This window comes from Saccopteryx leptura, chromosome 2 (genome assembly GCF_036850995.1).
Source record: "Saccopteryx leptura isolate mSacLep1 chromosome 2, mSacLep1_pri_phased_curated, whole genome shotgun sequence".
NCBI classification, from domain to species: Eukaryota; Metazoa; Chordata; class Mammalia; order Chiroptera; family Emballonuridae; genus Saccopteryx; species Saccopteryx leptura.
The window spans coordinates 128,947,897-128,963,432 of NC_089504.1; the positions used below are offsets into that span (position 1 = coordinate 128,947,897).

The 15,536-nt window shown below is 38.2% G+C and overlaps 1 protein-coding gene across 1 annotated transcript; it reads left to right on the forward strand.

Moving 5' to 3' along the window:
• Positions 1-461: 461 nt before the first annotated feature.
• IFNG (interferon gamma) lies at positions 462-5,099 on the forward strand. The gene is made up of 4 exons (XM_066365765.1): positions 462-578; positions 1,758-1,826; positions 1,922-2,108; positions 4,588-5,099. The coding sequence occupies exons 1-4, from the start codon at positions 462-464 to the stop codon at positions 4,716-4,718; spliced, it is 504 nt and encodes a 167-aa protein (XP_066221862.1). The 3' UTR covers positions 4,719-5,099.
• The last annotated feature ends 10,437 nt before the right edge of the window (positions 5,100-15,536 follow it).

Consider the following 15,536-nt stretch of genomic DNA (forward strand, 5'->3'; position numbering starts at 1 on the left):
TCAATGTGCTTCGTCAACACATTGGAGCCAACATTTTACAAAGGCAAAGGGAGGGGATGCCAAAAAATTTCCAATCCCTGAATGGTGTGAAGTAAAAGTGCTTTCAGGGAATACCACAAGAATGGCACGGTGGGCATAATGGGTCTGTTTCATCGTCAAAAGACCCAAGGAGTTGAAAGGAAACTCTAACTACAGCACCAAAATGCCACAAAACCATAGTTATTAATACAAACTAACTAGCATCTCCGTCTATCTGTCACCATCTCATCTGAAAAAATCTTGTGAAAATACGTAATCCTGATGAGACTCCAATTAGGTATAAATACCAGCAGCAAAAGGAGGTGCAGTACATTTTTCTGATCATCTACAGATCGGCTCTTAGAAGAGAGAGATCAGCTGAGTCCTCTGGACTTAATACAGGAGCTACTGATTTCCACGACTTTGGCCTAACTCACTCCCAAATGATGAATTATTCAAGTTATATCTTAGCTTTTCAGCTTTGTGTGATTTTGGGTTCTTCTAGCTACTACTGCCAAGCCACATTTTTAAACGAAATAGAAAACCTAAAGGAATATTTTGTAAGTATGACCTTTTAATAATACTTGTTTGTGGTTGAAATGACTGAACATTGACTTGGAATTGTACCTATGATAGGCTGTCATCGCTCGTCCATAGTCATCTTGAGAAACCTTGGTGTTATTTTGACTCTTGCCTCGAGTTTTTAACTGTGATCTAGATTTTGCCTTAATTCTCTACTCAATTTGCTATAGAGAGGGAATTTGTGAATCTTTCAAAAGATGGGCCTAATATGAGTATAATACAGGATGATGTTGATAATTTTGTGAAAAGAATCTATTCCATTGTTGATGTCAAGTAGTATTTATATTAAAAATGACCAGCTATTAATTTCTGATTTCTCAGACTGCCATGATGGGTCAAGATTAGCATTAAAATGATAATCTAAAATAATTAATCAATTAAAGAAGGTGAGGTTCTGAAAGCTTTGGCTTTAAAAAATCATTTGTAGGTGATTTTCTCCAAAAGGTGGTTTAAAAATTCTACTATCTCATCTCTGTTATCTATAAATGGCCCTTGAACTCAGTCTCTTGCTGAGATTCTCTAGGAGTTATAATCTCACTTTTATTTAACTTTTTTTGTTTTGTTATATGAGTTTTTAAAAAATTTTTATTTATAGTTAATTAAAATAGTTTTTGTATTTTAAATATTGTATTATTTGTCCAAAATTGAGCTATTATAATTATAGCTGTTGTGCTTATGCTCAAGCTTTCACAAGCTATTTTATTCTCATGACATCAAATCAAATCTCTCTCACATACACCTGAAACTACCTTTTAAAGCTGACATAACATCAGATAGGACACAAGTAAATGTTATAAAGATCTGTACCATGAGGGGGCAGTATTTTATAGTGGGATGATTTTTGATTTTTTAAAATAAGTTTGAAAACACTTTTTTTTTTTTACACTGTAGTTATTTGAGACAATTGAAGTACTATATTGAGTTCATTTGTGACTTTGCAACTTAGGGGTTATATTAGAAAATAAGAAAATTAAAATAGCTGGTAGTCTTCAGTAATATCCAACATAATAATAGCTTTTGGGAATACTTGCTATAAGTAAACAAGAGAGTTGAAAAGAAAGTCAGTGAATATTGCCAGCATCTGAGTACAATAAAACTTGTACTTTTAGGAAACTTTATAAACTAATTATAAACCAATTCCTCCCCCTCCCCCCCAGAATGCAACTCAGTCAGATGTAGCAGATGGTCGGCCTCTTTTCTTACATGTTTTGAAAAACTGGAAAGAGGTAAGCTGAATATTCCCTTTTGGTTGATTTTCCTGTTGCTTACTTTCTAATAGATAAATTGATATCAACCTCTCTTTGTGCTCTTTCTTCCCAAGGAGAGTGACAAAAAAATAATTCAGAGCCAAATTGTCTCCTTTTACTTCAAACTCTTTGAAAATTTAAAAGGTAACCAGATTATTCAACATAGCATGAACGTCATCAAGGAAGACCTGCGTGTTAAGTTCTTCAACAGCAACAATAGCAAAATGGAAGACTTCCTGAAGCTGACTGAAATTCCAGTGAGTTGATCTTAATGCTTTCTTTGGTTTCACTGCAGAGGCTCTTGAGAAAATACCCAATTCCCAGAATGTAGAAATTAGCTACTGGACGCAGTCGTTAAAACTATAAAACCCATAGCCAAACTCCTCCTTACTAATTCTATTTGTGTTATTGAGTGATTTTGCCAAGTTAGTATGGGGATTATTTAATCTTGTGATCTGGGAAAATGCTGGCATTATGAATATCATACAAAGGCAGGTAAATGGACAAGTCTAGGGAGGAAGACGTGGTTGAAGAAGCTGAAGGGGGTATAGTGGAGCAGTTAACTCATTGCTCCTTGCTTGTGAGATGGAAATTCTCCCACTTTGAATGGGAGGCTGCATGTCTTAATAGAAAGAGCAGCAGGAGGGGAGAGACTTTTGCTCTTCTCCCAGCTCTGCCACCAAGGAACTTCATGAACTCAGATGAACCACAGGCCTGGCTCAGTTTCCTCATTATCAAAGAAGCCTGTTGTGTTCACCATAACTTCTATGGCCTCCTTTGCTCAAAAACTCTCCAATGACATAGCTAGAAAGTGAGAATGAAGTAGGAGAAAGCTGTGGTCTTTGAAAAGGCACTAGGCACATTCTCCTGCCTGACTCTGATCAACAATGAGCAACACTGTGCAGCCCAAGTAGAGTATTTGTTTGCTTTCAGAAAAAAAATAGGTAGAATTTATACTTTATGAAATAATTGTTTGTTAACTTTTGGATACTAGAATATCTATCTCAGCTGGAGAAATCCTTAGACTCCCCAACTTTACCTCATAAAATTGGCTTGAGTCTTTAAAGCTTGAGTCTAGAGCCTTTACTTCAAGGTAAATTTGAAGCATAAAGACAAATCACTTTTTCCAAAATTTTTATCTAAGAGATAAAGGCCTCCAGATTTCTTTGGGTTTGGCTTTGATAAAAATATGAAAAAGGGAGGGGTCATGATATGATTTGTGCTATCAGGATTTGAGCCCAACTCACACTGTACCTGAAACTGAAATAAGTGCTAGTTCCCAATACATTAGGTGGTCATGGTACAAAAGTATGAGACTATTACTACTTTCTACAGACAGTGTTTTCCAATGTTCAGCAGTTCTCCTTGGCCACAGGCTAGACTTAAAAAGCACTTGCCCCTAAACCAGTGCTGCCTTGGCTTGCCGCTAATCCTGGATAAGTCTCTTAACTTCTTGGTGATGCTTTGATTACTGGAAAGTAAAGTTTATCACTTGAAAACATACAACTGATGAGAACTTTTTCTGCTTTACTGTAACCATCTGTCAGTCCCATCCTTCAGGAAGCTCTAAGCCTGCTTCTTCATGATGGGCAATCTTGCATAAACTTTCAACCGATTTTCCTCTTTTACTCTGTTGCTAACATATTTAAGGCATGTTATGCCTTTAAATGTTTAGTCTTGCAGCCTAGAATCCTCCTATTCTAGGAAATGTAGCAAGGTGGTCACAGTATTTCCAGCATTAGAAAGAAACATAATGGCAGAACCAAGGTGAAAGTAAAAGGTCCTCATTTTATTTTATTTTATTTTATTTTATTTTATTTTATTTTATTTTATTTATTTATTTATTTACTTATTTATTTTGGTCCTCATTTTATTAAGTATGAATTCACCTAAATGTTGCTATTTGCTAGACTGAGGAAATCGTTCAGTGTGCTGGAATAGAAGGCAGGATGCAGGGAAATTTGCTGCAATTCTCAATTTTCAATATTTATATCAGCAATTGCTTATTGCCATATAAAATGATTTCTTTTATTATTAATCTTGTTATGGAAATGACGAGACTGACATAATTTGGGGAAAATTAAAAATCATAGTATTCATTTGTCTTGGACTTGGTATTTACAAATTACTAACCAAATCTCAGTGGTTCTCAAACTTAGGTATCAGCAGCACCCACAGAGCTTAGTGACCACACAGTGGCCTAGGCCCTCTCTGACTTCATGCACCTGGGGCTCTAAGTACTTCATTAGGTTTTGTGGTTATTCTGCTAGACACCAAAGGTGAGAACCATTAACCTATAGTAACTCATTAACCTATAGTAACTCATTTGATACAACAAAGACTAAAGTGCAAGGTGATAGAGTTGGTAGAGAACCTAGAAGTCATCAAAAACAAAGAGTCAGGGAGGTTGATTGGTTCAAAGTCAGAGTTATTGTTCACACAGAATTCAAACCCATATTTTTGTCAGGGTCTTTTTACTTTATAATTTTGAGAATTGTGGAGCAGTAAACTTGAGGATGCATCATGCCCCTCACCACATCACAGTATAACCAGCAATTTAATTATATTTTAACCTTAACTACTGAAGAAAGCACTGTTGTATATTAAGGTAATATATTGCTAGTAAAAATCATGTTTTTAAAGGAATACTTCCATTTCCAAGGACTATAACATCAAGTAGAATATTCTGAAGGATGGTATGCCTGAAATTGATTTTGCTGTGCTCTTCTCCAATAGGTAGATGATCTGATGGTCCAGCGCAAGGCAATAAGTGAACTCCTCAAGGTGATGGATGATCTGTCACCAAGACCTACCCTTAGGAAGCGGAAGAGGAGTCAGACTCTGTTTCTTGGCCGGAGAGCATCGAAATAAGGGTCATCCTGCCTGCAATATTTGAATTTTTAAATCTAAATCTATTTATTAATATTTAATATTTGACATTATTTATATGGGGGAATATATTTTAAACTCATGATCAAAGTATTTATAATAGCAACTTTTATGTAGTGAAAATGAGTATTAATATATGTATTATTTATAATTCCTGTATTTTATGACTATTTTACTTCACTCTTTTTTTTTTTGAGTAACTAGGCAAAACTATGTGTTTATAAGGTTTTATCTCAGGGGCCAACTAGCCAGCCTATCTAAGTAAGACCCCACGGGTTGTGTATTTGTTTACCTGGACGATGTCATTAACACATACAGGAGCGATGCCATCCAGTCGCTGCCTGTTTGAAATCATGCCTGCAATCTGAGCCATTGCTTGCACTTGAATGTGTAGGTCATATGACTTGTCCCCTAATGAAAACATAGCATCTCATCTCATGCCTAGTACTGCAGAAGATTGCTAACCACTGTGACTGTACCGAAATGCAAAAGTATTTTCTTTGTTTTATCAATATTTAATATATATGAATAAAACATAATTTCATAACTATTTATGCTGTGTCAGATATTTTTTAAGTGGAGACTGTGGTAAATGTACTACATGCTAATGAGTTAGTAGGATGAAAGTCATTTTCAGCTGTGGAAATCTTAGACTTGAATTAAGTCTCATTAAATATGGCGTTTCTCTCCAGTTGGCTTCTACTGCGTCATTTAGCAACTAAGTTATCTTTTCAAAATATAGATTTAACTATGTTACCATTTATCTCAGGGCTTCTGCAATGGAAAGTAGTCCAAATAGTTTAGCTTGACACAGAGATTTATTTATACCCTCTCCCTCAACTTCCCACTGCATTCTTCATCTTGGTCCACTTTACATGAGCATCACTGGGTATGAATAGTGAGTGTAAATTTTAGGGAGAGAGGCCTGAATTAAAAGCTTGGTCTTACCATTACAAGTAGTGTGACTTTTAATGGATTACTTATGTTCCTTAAGCTCCAGTTTTCTCATCTGATAAAGAAGAATAATTGTGCCCTCTGCATAATATTGTGGTGAAGGTTCATTCTTTCACTCAAGAAATATTTATTAAAGCATCTACTATGTGCCTAGTGCTATTCTAGGCACCTGAGATATCTTTGTGAACAAAAAAGACAAGAATCCCTGCTCTTGGGGAATTTAAAGTTTAGCAAAAGGGAGACAGATAATCAACAAAATACATAATATATTAGTAAATTCCATGGTGTGTTCAATGATAATAGGTGATATGGAAAAAAAATAAAGCAAGATGGGGGAATTGGGAAAACTCTAAGTAGTGTGGATTAGGTAGGTGGACTAGAGGTGTCAATGTAGTGATTGTAGTTGGCTTCATTGAAGAGATGAAATTTGAGGAACAGGTGTGAAAAGTTTTGAGGAGGAAAATCAGAAGTTCAACTTTGAACATTAAGTTAATTAGACTTCAAAGCAGAGATGCTGAGTAAGCAATTGGCGAGATCAGTCTGGAGATGAGAGAAGTCTGGATATTTGATATACATTTAGGAGTTAAGGCATATAAAGAAGGTATTTGAAGACCTAATATTAGTTGGACTCATAAATGTCATGAGTTTACATAGTGAGAAGAAGGAGAGCAAAGGATTGAGTATCCAGATATGCTGTCATCGAGAGGTTCGGGAGAAAGCAGCAAAGGAGACTGAAGAAATATGGCTAGTGAAATAAGAGGACAAACTGACAAGTGAGATAGTCTAAAAGCCAGACGAAGAAAGTGTTTTAGCCTGACCAGGCAGTGGTGCAGTGGATAGAGCATCGGACTGGGATGCCAAGGACCCAGGTTCGAGACCCCGAGGTTGCCAGCTTGAGCACAAGCTCATCTGGTTTGAGCAAAGCTCACCAGCTTGGACCCAAGGTCACTGGCTTGAGCAAGGGGTTACTCGGTCTGCTGAAGGCCCATGGTCAAGGCACATATGAGAAAGCAATCAATGAACAACTAAGGTGTCACCAAAACTGATGATTGATGCGTCTCATCTCTCTCTGTTCCTGTCTGTCTGTCCCTATCTATCCCTCTCTCTGACTCTCTCTCTATCTCTGTAAAAAAAAAAAAAAGAAAGAAAAGAAAGAAAAGTGTTTTAGGAATAAACTGTTGTGTGGAGATAAGTCTAGTCAGATGAGGCCTGAGAACTGACCACTGGATTTGACACCATGAAGGCCATTTGGTCATCTTGGAGAAGTTCTGAGGTAGACTGAGGGCAAAAGCCTCACTGAAATGGGGTTAAGATAGGCCTTTGAAATAACAGACGCAGATAGCTGTCTTTAGAAGTTTGTTGTGAAAGGGAGCAATAAAAGGGTAGCTGCCAGGATAAGAATGATCAAAATAAGTTGTTGTTGTTGCTTTTAAGATGGGAAAACAACAACATGTTTATATATTGATAGAAATAATCTAACTAAGAGAAAAACAATGGATGATATAGGTGAGAGAGCAGGGAGAACTCTAGACTGGTTCCATGAGTAAGATAGGCCAACTGAGGACACAAGAGGAATTGAATGGCTTTAGGGAGGTGCACAGAAATTTCATCTTTGTTCATAAATTGTAAGGTGGATACATGAATTCTGATGCTGGTAGGTGGTAAATGTGAGAATTTTTTACTGATCATTTTAAGTTTTCTCAGTGAAATAGGAAGCTGAGAGTCAGGTTCAAGGAGGAAGCATTGGAGGCTTGGAGAAAGAAGAAGAATGAATAAGTCAAGGGAGTACAATGTGGATTGCTAGACCACTTTAAAGGCCCACTTGAGGTCAGTGATCATGAAGTTCAGAGATACGAGTTGGTGTAGTTAAATGTTTGTCTTTATTCATAGAGGGCCATAGGAGAAGATACAGAGTAGGTAGAGAGTTATATTTAGCAGACTGTATTTTGGCCAAGCAAGTAAGATAGAGGGAGAGAAGACAAGAAATCGTGAGGAGCAACCTGGGTGGACTCATAACAGTGAATTGGTAACAAACTCTGAGCTAGTGAAGAAAGAGAGTAGTATGTCAAGATTGCTGATGGAGAGTGAAGTGTTTGGATGAAAGGATATCTGTTCCACCTTTAGGTCCAAAAGACGAAAGAGAGAAAAAAAGCCACCATTTCAAGGGGTAGTAGGGTAAGCAGTATCCTTAGGGGAAAATCAGTTTATCTTTTGAGTATGAGGAAGTTGAGGTATGATGGATTTGGTCAGTGCAGGATGACGAATTCCAGAAGATCCAGTGAATTGGGGTTAGAGAGGCAGTCATAAAAGTGAAGGTACATAAGAACGTGTTGTCAATCTAAGACTTCTTATGCTCACAGACATAAACAAACAAAATGGAAATGAGGAGACTAGTTCTGCTGGCTTTGGGGCATACAGTGGTGGCAACATTGTGGGGTTATGTGTCTGGGGATTCCTTCTCAGCTATTTCACTGAACTCTTCCACAATAGTAGGGCTAAGTGAAATACTTCATGTAGGGGTCAGTTTAGTCCTTGACAATGACTAGTGGTCATTATTTTGATTATTGGGAAGGTAAGTAACAGGACATAAGATTTGATTCTAAAACCTGGAGTACTGAATCTTTGATGAGGCAATATTGGAAAGAAATTAGGCTGATTTTGGTACAGCTGCAACTGTTATGAGCTGTGATTTGGTGTCTCCACTCTTGTTAATATTTAAAATTGATTATAGCAGACTTTTAGGCATCTACAGATGGAGAACTACTGTAAGATAATGTTGTCTGGACCGTATAATCAGACCATACCTTTGTGGAAGGGATTGGAAATTCCTACTGTCAGTTGTTTGAAGAAGTCATTAATCATGAAATGGGAAATGACTGGAAGAGACTAAACCCTCCCTTAGAGGAGCAAGGGGAAAGCCTACCTTCCAGTGCCCTGTTTCCTCACAGCAGAGGCATGTAAGTCTGGCAGGCTTTACCTCAATGACTTTCCTTTCCACTATTGAAGCAGGACCCAGATGGCTTCCTATGAGACCCCTTTGGGGCATTGGAGCCTTTAAGGGTGTATCCTAAAAGCTCGTAGTTCCCCTGATCTCTATTGGGCTTTTTCTGCCTCTAGGTATCTTGAAAGCCATGCTCAGAAGATCTCGCTGAGGGGTTTGAGGATCCCCTTCCGCCTATATAAATCTTTTCCATATATCTGGAGCTATTTGGAAAAAGACAAAACAGTGTTATTAGCTGGATCAAATAAAGCAGGTTGTAGTTTGCAGGCGAAAAAGATTTGGCATCTCCTGTTCATCAGCATTCAACAGCAATGAAGCCCCAGGTGGTAGTACCTTGGTCTATGGATTCAGAAACTGTTCTCTCTGAGGCTGGTGTTTGGCATAGGCTTTGAGACATGGAGAGATATTGACTATTTCAGGTGATGTGATGGAAACTTGGAATGAGACAGGGAAAAGAACCTGATAAGAAAACTTAAGTTGAGTTGTTCTATGCAATAGTTATAAATTATTCTCTGTATTGTACTTTCCTTCCATTATGTATGTACCTATTTTCAGAAGAGCTAAGGGGCTTAGGGAAGGGATAGCCTGTGCTTTAGACTGAGGGACATAGGGGACAGCAAAATTCCTCTCTCAACATCAGTAGAGACAATTATCTCCTTAGGTTCATGGCAACAGGGGAAAAAACAGGGGCAGCAGCCAGGACACGCAATAAAAACCTTCTTGTATAATGTCCCACCCTTGGTGACTTCTAAGAAATATCTGGTACACCCTTGCTGGCTGGGTGATTTTGTCAATTACAGAATTGAACTTGAGCATTAACAATAAATTTCCCTCTTTTTTCTCTTCTTCTCTTCACTTTTTTCTATCTCTGCCCAACCTGAACAATATAATCAAAGCAACTTGTTGCATCAGAATAAGGTAGGCATTCATAGTTGCCCCTATAGGGAGTCAAAGTCTAAGCAAGGTGAGGATGGTGTATATGAAGGGGGAAAATCACTTGTGGAAGGAATCAGGGCCTGAGCAGAACAAGGAGATTGCCCAAGAAGAAACAGGGGAGTTCATTTGTTTTCTGAATAAATTATCATAAAGTTAATTGCTTAAAACAACACATATTTGTTAGCTTATATTTTGGGAGGTCAGAAGACCAAAATCAGCCCCAGTGGGTAAAGTCAAGGTATCAGCAGGGTTGTATTCCTTTGGGAGATTTTAGGAGAGAATTTGTTTCCTTGTCTTTTCCAGCTTCTGGAAGAAACCTGCATTCCTCAGCTAGTGGCCTTGTCTTCTTTCCTCAAAGCCAGCAGCATAGCATCTTCCAATCTCTCTACTGTTTTGACATTTCTGCTTCCTCTGATAATTTGTGATTGTGCTGAGAGAGCTTGAATAATTCAGGATAATGTTTCCATCTCAAGATTGTTAACTTAAACATATCTGAAAAGTCTCTTTTGCCATGTAAATCATCATTCATTCATTCTGGGAGTTGGGATGTGGACAACTTTTGGGCGACCATTATTTAGCCAGCCACAGTAGGCAGCCTGACATGAAAAGTGAGAACTGCAGCAGAGTGAAGATGTTGTCTATGTGGAAGGATGGCCTGGAGTAAAGTCTCTGAGTCCACACAAGATGAGAGAACATTCTTGTAGTGGGTAGCCCAGCATGGGGAGTCAAACTAAGGTAAGAATGACATTCACACAGGGAAGTATATTAGTGTAAGTGGGAGATTGGTTACTTATAGGAGTATTGATTAAGTATATATATTAAAGGTGATACATTAAAGATGATATATAAAGATAATATATACTATAATTCTGTCTGAAGAGAAAAAAAAAACACCAGAATCAAGCTCAGATATGACACAGATGTTCAAATTAACAGGCAGAAAATTTAAAAGAATAATATGTTAAGAGGTTTAGTGGAAAAAGTAGACAACATGAAAAAGCAGATGGGTAATGTCAGCAAAGAGATGGAAATTCTAAGAAGAATCAAAAGGAAATGCTATAAATAAAAAACAGTATCAGAAAGAAATAATATTTTTGATAGGCTCATCAGTAGACTTGACAAAACCAAAGAAAAAATTTAGTGAGCTTGGAGGTAAGTAAATGAAAATTTCCCAAACTAAAGTTCAAAGAGAAAATAAGTAAAACAACAACAACAACAACAGCAACAAAGAAACCCCCCCAAAAAAGCACAAATCCAGAATGGAGCATTCAAGAACCGGGGTACAATTTCAAAAAGTGTAGCAAAACTACAGGTCTTTAAGAACACCAAACAGAACAAATTCCCATAAAACTCTGTCTAGGTAATTCATATTCAAACTGCAGAAAAACAAAGACAAAAGAGAAAATTTTGAAAGAGCTACAGGGGACCCCCCCCCCCCCAGTTTACTTGTGAAAAAACAAACAAACAAAAAAGAATTATGACATACTTCTGGTCAGAAACCATGTGCTATTCATTTCTTATTGCTGAAATAAATTAGCACAAACTTATTGGCTTAAAGCAACATAGATATTTATTTCATAGTTCTTATAGCTGGAAATCCGAAATCAGTCTCAGTGGTCTAAAGACAAGGTGTTAGCAGGGCTGTGCTTATTCTGGAAATTCTAGGAGAGAATCTATTTTCTTGTCTTTTTTTAACCTAGAGGCTTCCTGAATTCTTTGCCTCAAGGCTCCTCTTTTTTATCTGCAAAAACCAGAATATTGGCTTTAGTCCTTCTCATGCAGCCACCTCTTCAGTACTCTCTCTCCTGCTTCTCTTATCTTCTCATAAAAACCCCGTAATTACATGGCCCATTCAAATAATTCAGGATAATTTCTCTATCTCAAGGTTATTTGACTACCAATCTTACTTTCATATGTAATCTTAATTTTTTATTTTTCATTTAATGTAACAAAGTCAAAGAGGAAAACTAACTGTATAAGTTATAGAGATTGGAAAGGAAGAAATAAAATTTTACAGATGACATGATTATCTATGCAGAAAATTCAGAGAAATTAACAAAAAACCTTGGAACTGATAAGTGAGTATAGCATGGTTGCAGAGTACCATGCAAAAGTCAGTTACTTTCCTATATACCAGTAATAAAAAATAAATTTGAAATTTAAAATATTTTCAATAGCACCTCAAAATTGAAATAAGTATAAATCTAACAAACTACATGACCTAGATGAGAAAAACCACAAAGCACTACAAAACATCAAAGAAGCTATAAATAAATGGAAAAATATTTCATGTTCATGGATTGTAAGACTCAATATTAAGATATCAATACTTTCTAGCTTTATCTATAAGCTCAGCATCATCGTAATCAAAATTTTAGCAGGTGTTTTATTAAATTTTATATAGAAAGGGAAAAGATCCAGAATAGTTAACATAATACTTAGAAGAAAGAACAAATTTGGAGGACTTGTATTGTCTTATTTCAAGATTACTGTAAGGCCATAATAATCAATGCAGTATGGTATTGGTAAAATTACAAACATATAGATTAATGGAGTAAAATAGAGAGACCAGAAATAGACCCACACAGATATGGTCAACTGATATTTGACAAAGGAGTAAAGGTAATTCAATGGAGAAAGGGTAGTTTATTTCAACAAATGATGCCAGAGAATTGAATATCTACATGCAGAAATAAAAATTATTCTAGACAAAAATTATAGTATGGGTACCCCCCAAAATAAAAAATTTAGATCTGATATATAAAACTTGTTATTTTTTTTATCCATTGCATTGATGTTATCCATCAATTATACATGAGACTTTTTCTTGGACACCAGAAGACATACTACACTTTCTCTGGTGTCCCTTTGGAAGGAAGAAGCTGTTGACTGATGTTGAGCAGATGAGTAATCTGGACCGATGCTGACTTGGCAGCCTATTCTGGGTGGAATACTATTATTTCCATTCTTGCTTGAAATGACAATATGTAATATGGTACCTCAAAACTAGTGAAGAAATAGTTTATAAACTTTTGTTTATAAGAAAGAGAAAATAAACAAGTTGGAATTTACAAAATTATGAAAAAAAATCAGTACTTTTTTTTGGTTTAATACAAGGGTCACTTCTTTGATGTCATTATTTTATCTGAAGAGTTTGTGTAGAACAATTCATTATGCATCTATAGTATCTATTTTGGTTTTCTTCACTTAAAAAACAAAACAAAAGGGGGGAAGACAAGATGGCGATGGAGTAGGCGGACATACCAACTTCCACCTCCCAGAACCAAAGTGAATTACAAACTAATTTTAAGAACCATCATCTGGAAAATCCAACTTTGGACTAAACTAAGAGGACTCTTCAACCAAGGAACACTAAAGATGCCACACCAAGACTGGTAGGAAAAGCAGAAACACGGAGAGGGCTGCCCAGCTCCCTGGAGCGAACAGCAGCTGGGAGAGACTCATGTGGCAGGAAGTGAGTTTAGCAGAGAGGGGAGGGTCCTGAATCCCACGAACAAAGCCCCAGCCTGCAGCCCCAGTATGGACAGTATTTAGCTGGAAACAAGACAGGAGACTGTTTGTGAGAAAGAGACTGATTTCTCAGACCCAGGATTCTTCTTAAAGGAACTGCACAGAAAACCTCCCTCACAAACACTCACCTGGGACTCCAGGGAAGGGAGAGAGAGGAGAGGACTGGAGCAGCGGGAAGAGAGTGTAATCTAGGAGGCACAGGGAGAAACATTTTTAGAGACAGCCACCCTAACCTCTGGGATGAGTCACTCCCCAAATCTGAAGTGAATATTTCCCCTAGAAACAGCAATGCCAGCAAAGGGAAGCAGGACACCAGCCAAACAACTCTCTTGCGGCACTCAGAGCAGAGTTGCTTAGAAGGAGGGAGCTTTCGGGACAACAGTAGTGAGTGTTAGGGTCTGAGCTGCAGCTCCCCCACCCACACGGCTGAGGGCTTCCCTGAGGGTGGGCTGTGGCGGGATGTGGAAGCGGGGTTCTGTCAGCAAGGGTGGAAGCTGGCTGGCCACCACTGAGGCCCAGGTGTGAGCCCAGTCTTGCCCGGCTGGGGAGGAGGGGATGTGCAAAAGTGGTCAAGCCCAGCAGTGGGCCACCTGCAATCCAGCCTGCGGGGGAAGGGCAGGAGCCCTGGAAGAGGTGGAGACCCACTCTTGAGTAAGGGTGCAGGAGCACAGCCTTGCCCCGCTCGTGGAACCGAGGCTTGTGGCCTGACTTGGGAGCCGGCTCCTCCCGCGGGGGTGGAGCCAAAAGCTCAGAACAGGCGGAGTCCTGCTACTGAGTGAGGCACGCAGTCCCACATGACCTGTGGAGCCAAGGCTTGTAGCCCTTCCACAAGGGGGCTCCTCCTACAAGGGTAGGGTGAAAGCCCGAAATCAGGCGGAGACCTGCAGCTAAGCAAAGGTGCTCACTCCTGCCCTCAGGGCCAAGCATAACACCACCTGTGGGTGTAGGGCAAAGGCCAAGGCCACCGAGGCTTGTATACCTGAGCACGTGATCACAGCCACTCCTGTGAAGGAGAGGCGGAAACCACAGCAACAGCCCCAGTGGGCAGGCACCAGCAACACCCATACCCAAATGGCCTAGGCAGCAACAGCAGAGGGAGTGGCAGGCCTGCAGACAGACCACGCCTAGGGAACACAGAGGCCATGCCCAGTGGACCCAAGTGACCAAAACCTTTTTTTATACAGACAAAATGAGAAGGTAGAGATCTGCAACACAAATGAATCAAGAGAAATCCCCAGAAAAGGACCTGAATGAGTCAGATATAACCAAATTATCAGGTGTTGAGGTTAAAAATAATGATTGTTAGGATGCTCAAAGATATTAGAACAACAATAGATGCTCATTACAAACACCTAAATAAGGAGGTAGCAAATATAAAAAAGGACATTGAAATAATAAAAAAGAATCAGTCAGAAATGACAAATACAATATCAGAAATGAAGAACACAATGGAAGGAATTAAAAGCAGGATGGATGAAGCTGAGAATCAAATCAGCGAGTTAGAGGACAAGATAAATAAAGGCATGGAAGCAGAGCAGAAAAAAAAGAGACTCAAAAAGTCTGAGGAAACTCTAAGAGAGCTCTGTAACAACATGAAGAGAAATAACATCTGCATCATAGGGGTTCCTGAATAAAGGAAAGAATAAGAGATAGAGATTTTGTTCAAACATATCATAGCTGAAAACTTCCCTCAATTAAGGCAAGAAAACATCTCACAAGTTCAAGAAGCACGGAGAACTCCATTAAAGGAAACCCAAAGAAATCTACACCAAGACACATCTTAATTAAAATACCAAAGCTAAGTGATAAAGAGAAAATATTAAAAGTTGCTAGAGAAAAAAAGACTATCACCTACAAAGGAGCCCCCATAAGGATGACTTCTGACTTCACAACAGAAACACTTGAGGCCAGAAGGGAATGGCAAAAAATATTCAAAGTAATGCAGAACAAGAGCCTATAACCAAGATTACTTTATCCAGCAAGGCTATCATTTAAAATTGAAGGAGAAATAAAAAACTTTCCAGACAAAAAAAAACCTCAAGGAATTCACTACAATCAAACCAAGGCTGCAAGAAATGCTAAGGGGACTGTTGTAAACAGATCAAAGGAGAAAAAGAATATAGCAAAAGAGGAATACAGTTTTAAAGAATAAAATGGCAATAAACAACTACATATCAATAATAACCTTAAATGTAAATGGATTAAATGATCCGATCAAAAGACATAGGGTAGCTGTGTGGATAAGAAAACAGGACCCATACATATGCTGTATACAAGAGATATACCTTAAAACAAAAGATGCACATAGACTAAAGATAAAAGGATAGAAAAAATATTTCACGCAAATGGAAATGAAAAAAAAGCTAGGGTAGCAATAC

What these genes read in the sequence shown, in the direction of transcription:
- IFNG (XM_066365765.1), top strand. Translation starts at nt 462, where the DNA reads ATGATGAATTATTCAAGTTATATCTTAGCTTTTCAGCTTTGTGTGATT. An exon ending in AAAACCTAAAGGAATATTTT is followed by an intron (nt 579 to 1,757) that starts GTAAGTATGACC and finishes CCTCCCCCCCAG; the next exon opens with AATGCAACTCAGTCAGATGT. An exon ending in GCTGACTGAAATTCCAGTGA is followed by an intron (nt 2,109 to 4,587) that starts GTTGATCTTAAT and finishes TCCAATAGGTAG; the next exon opens with ATGATCTGATGGTCCAGCGC.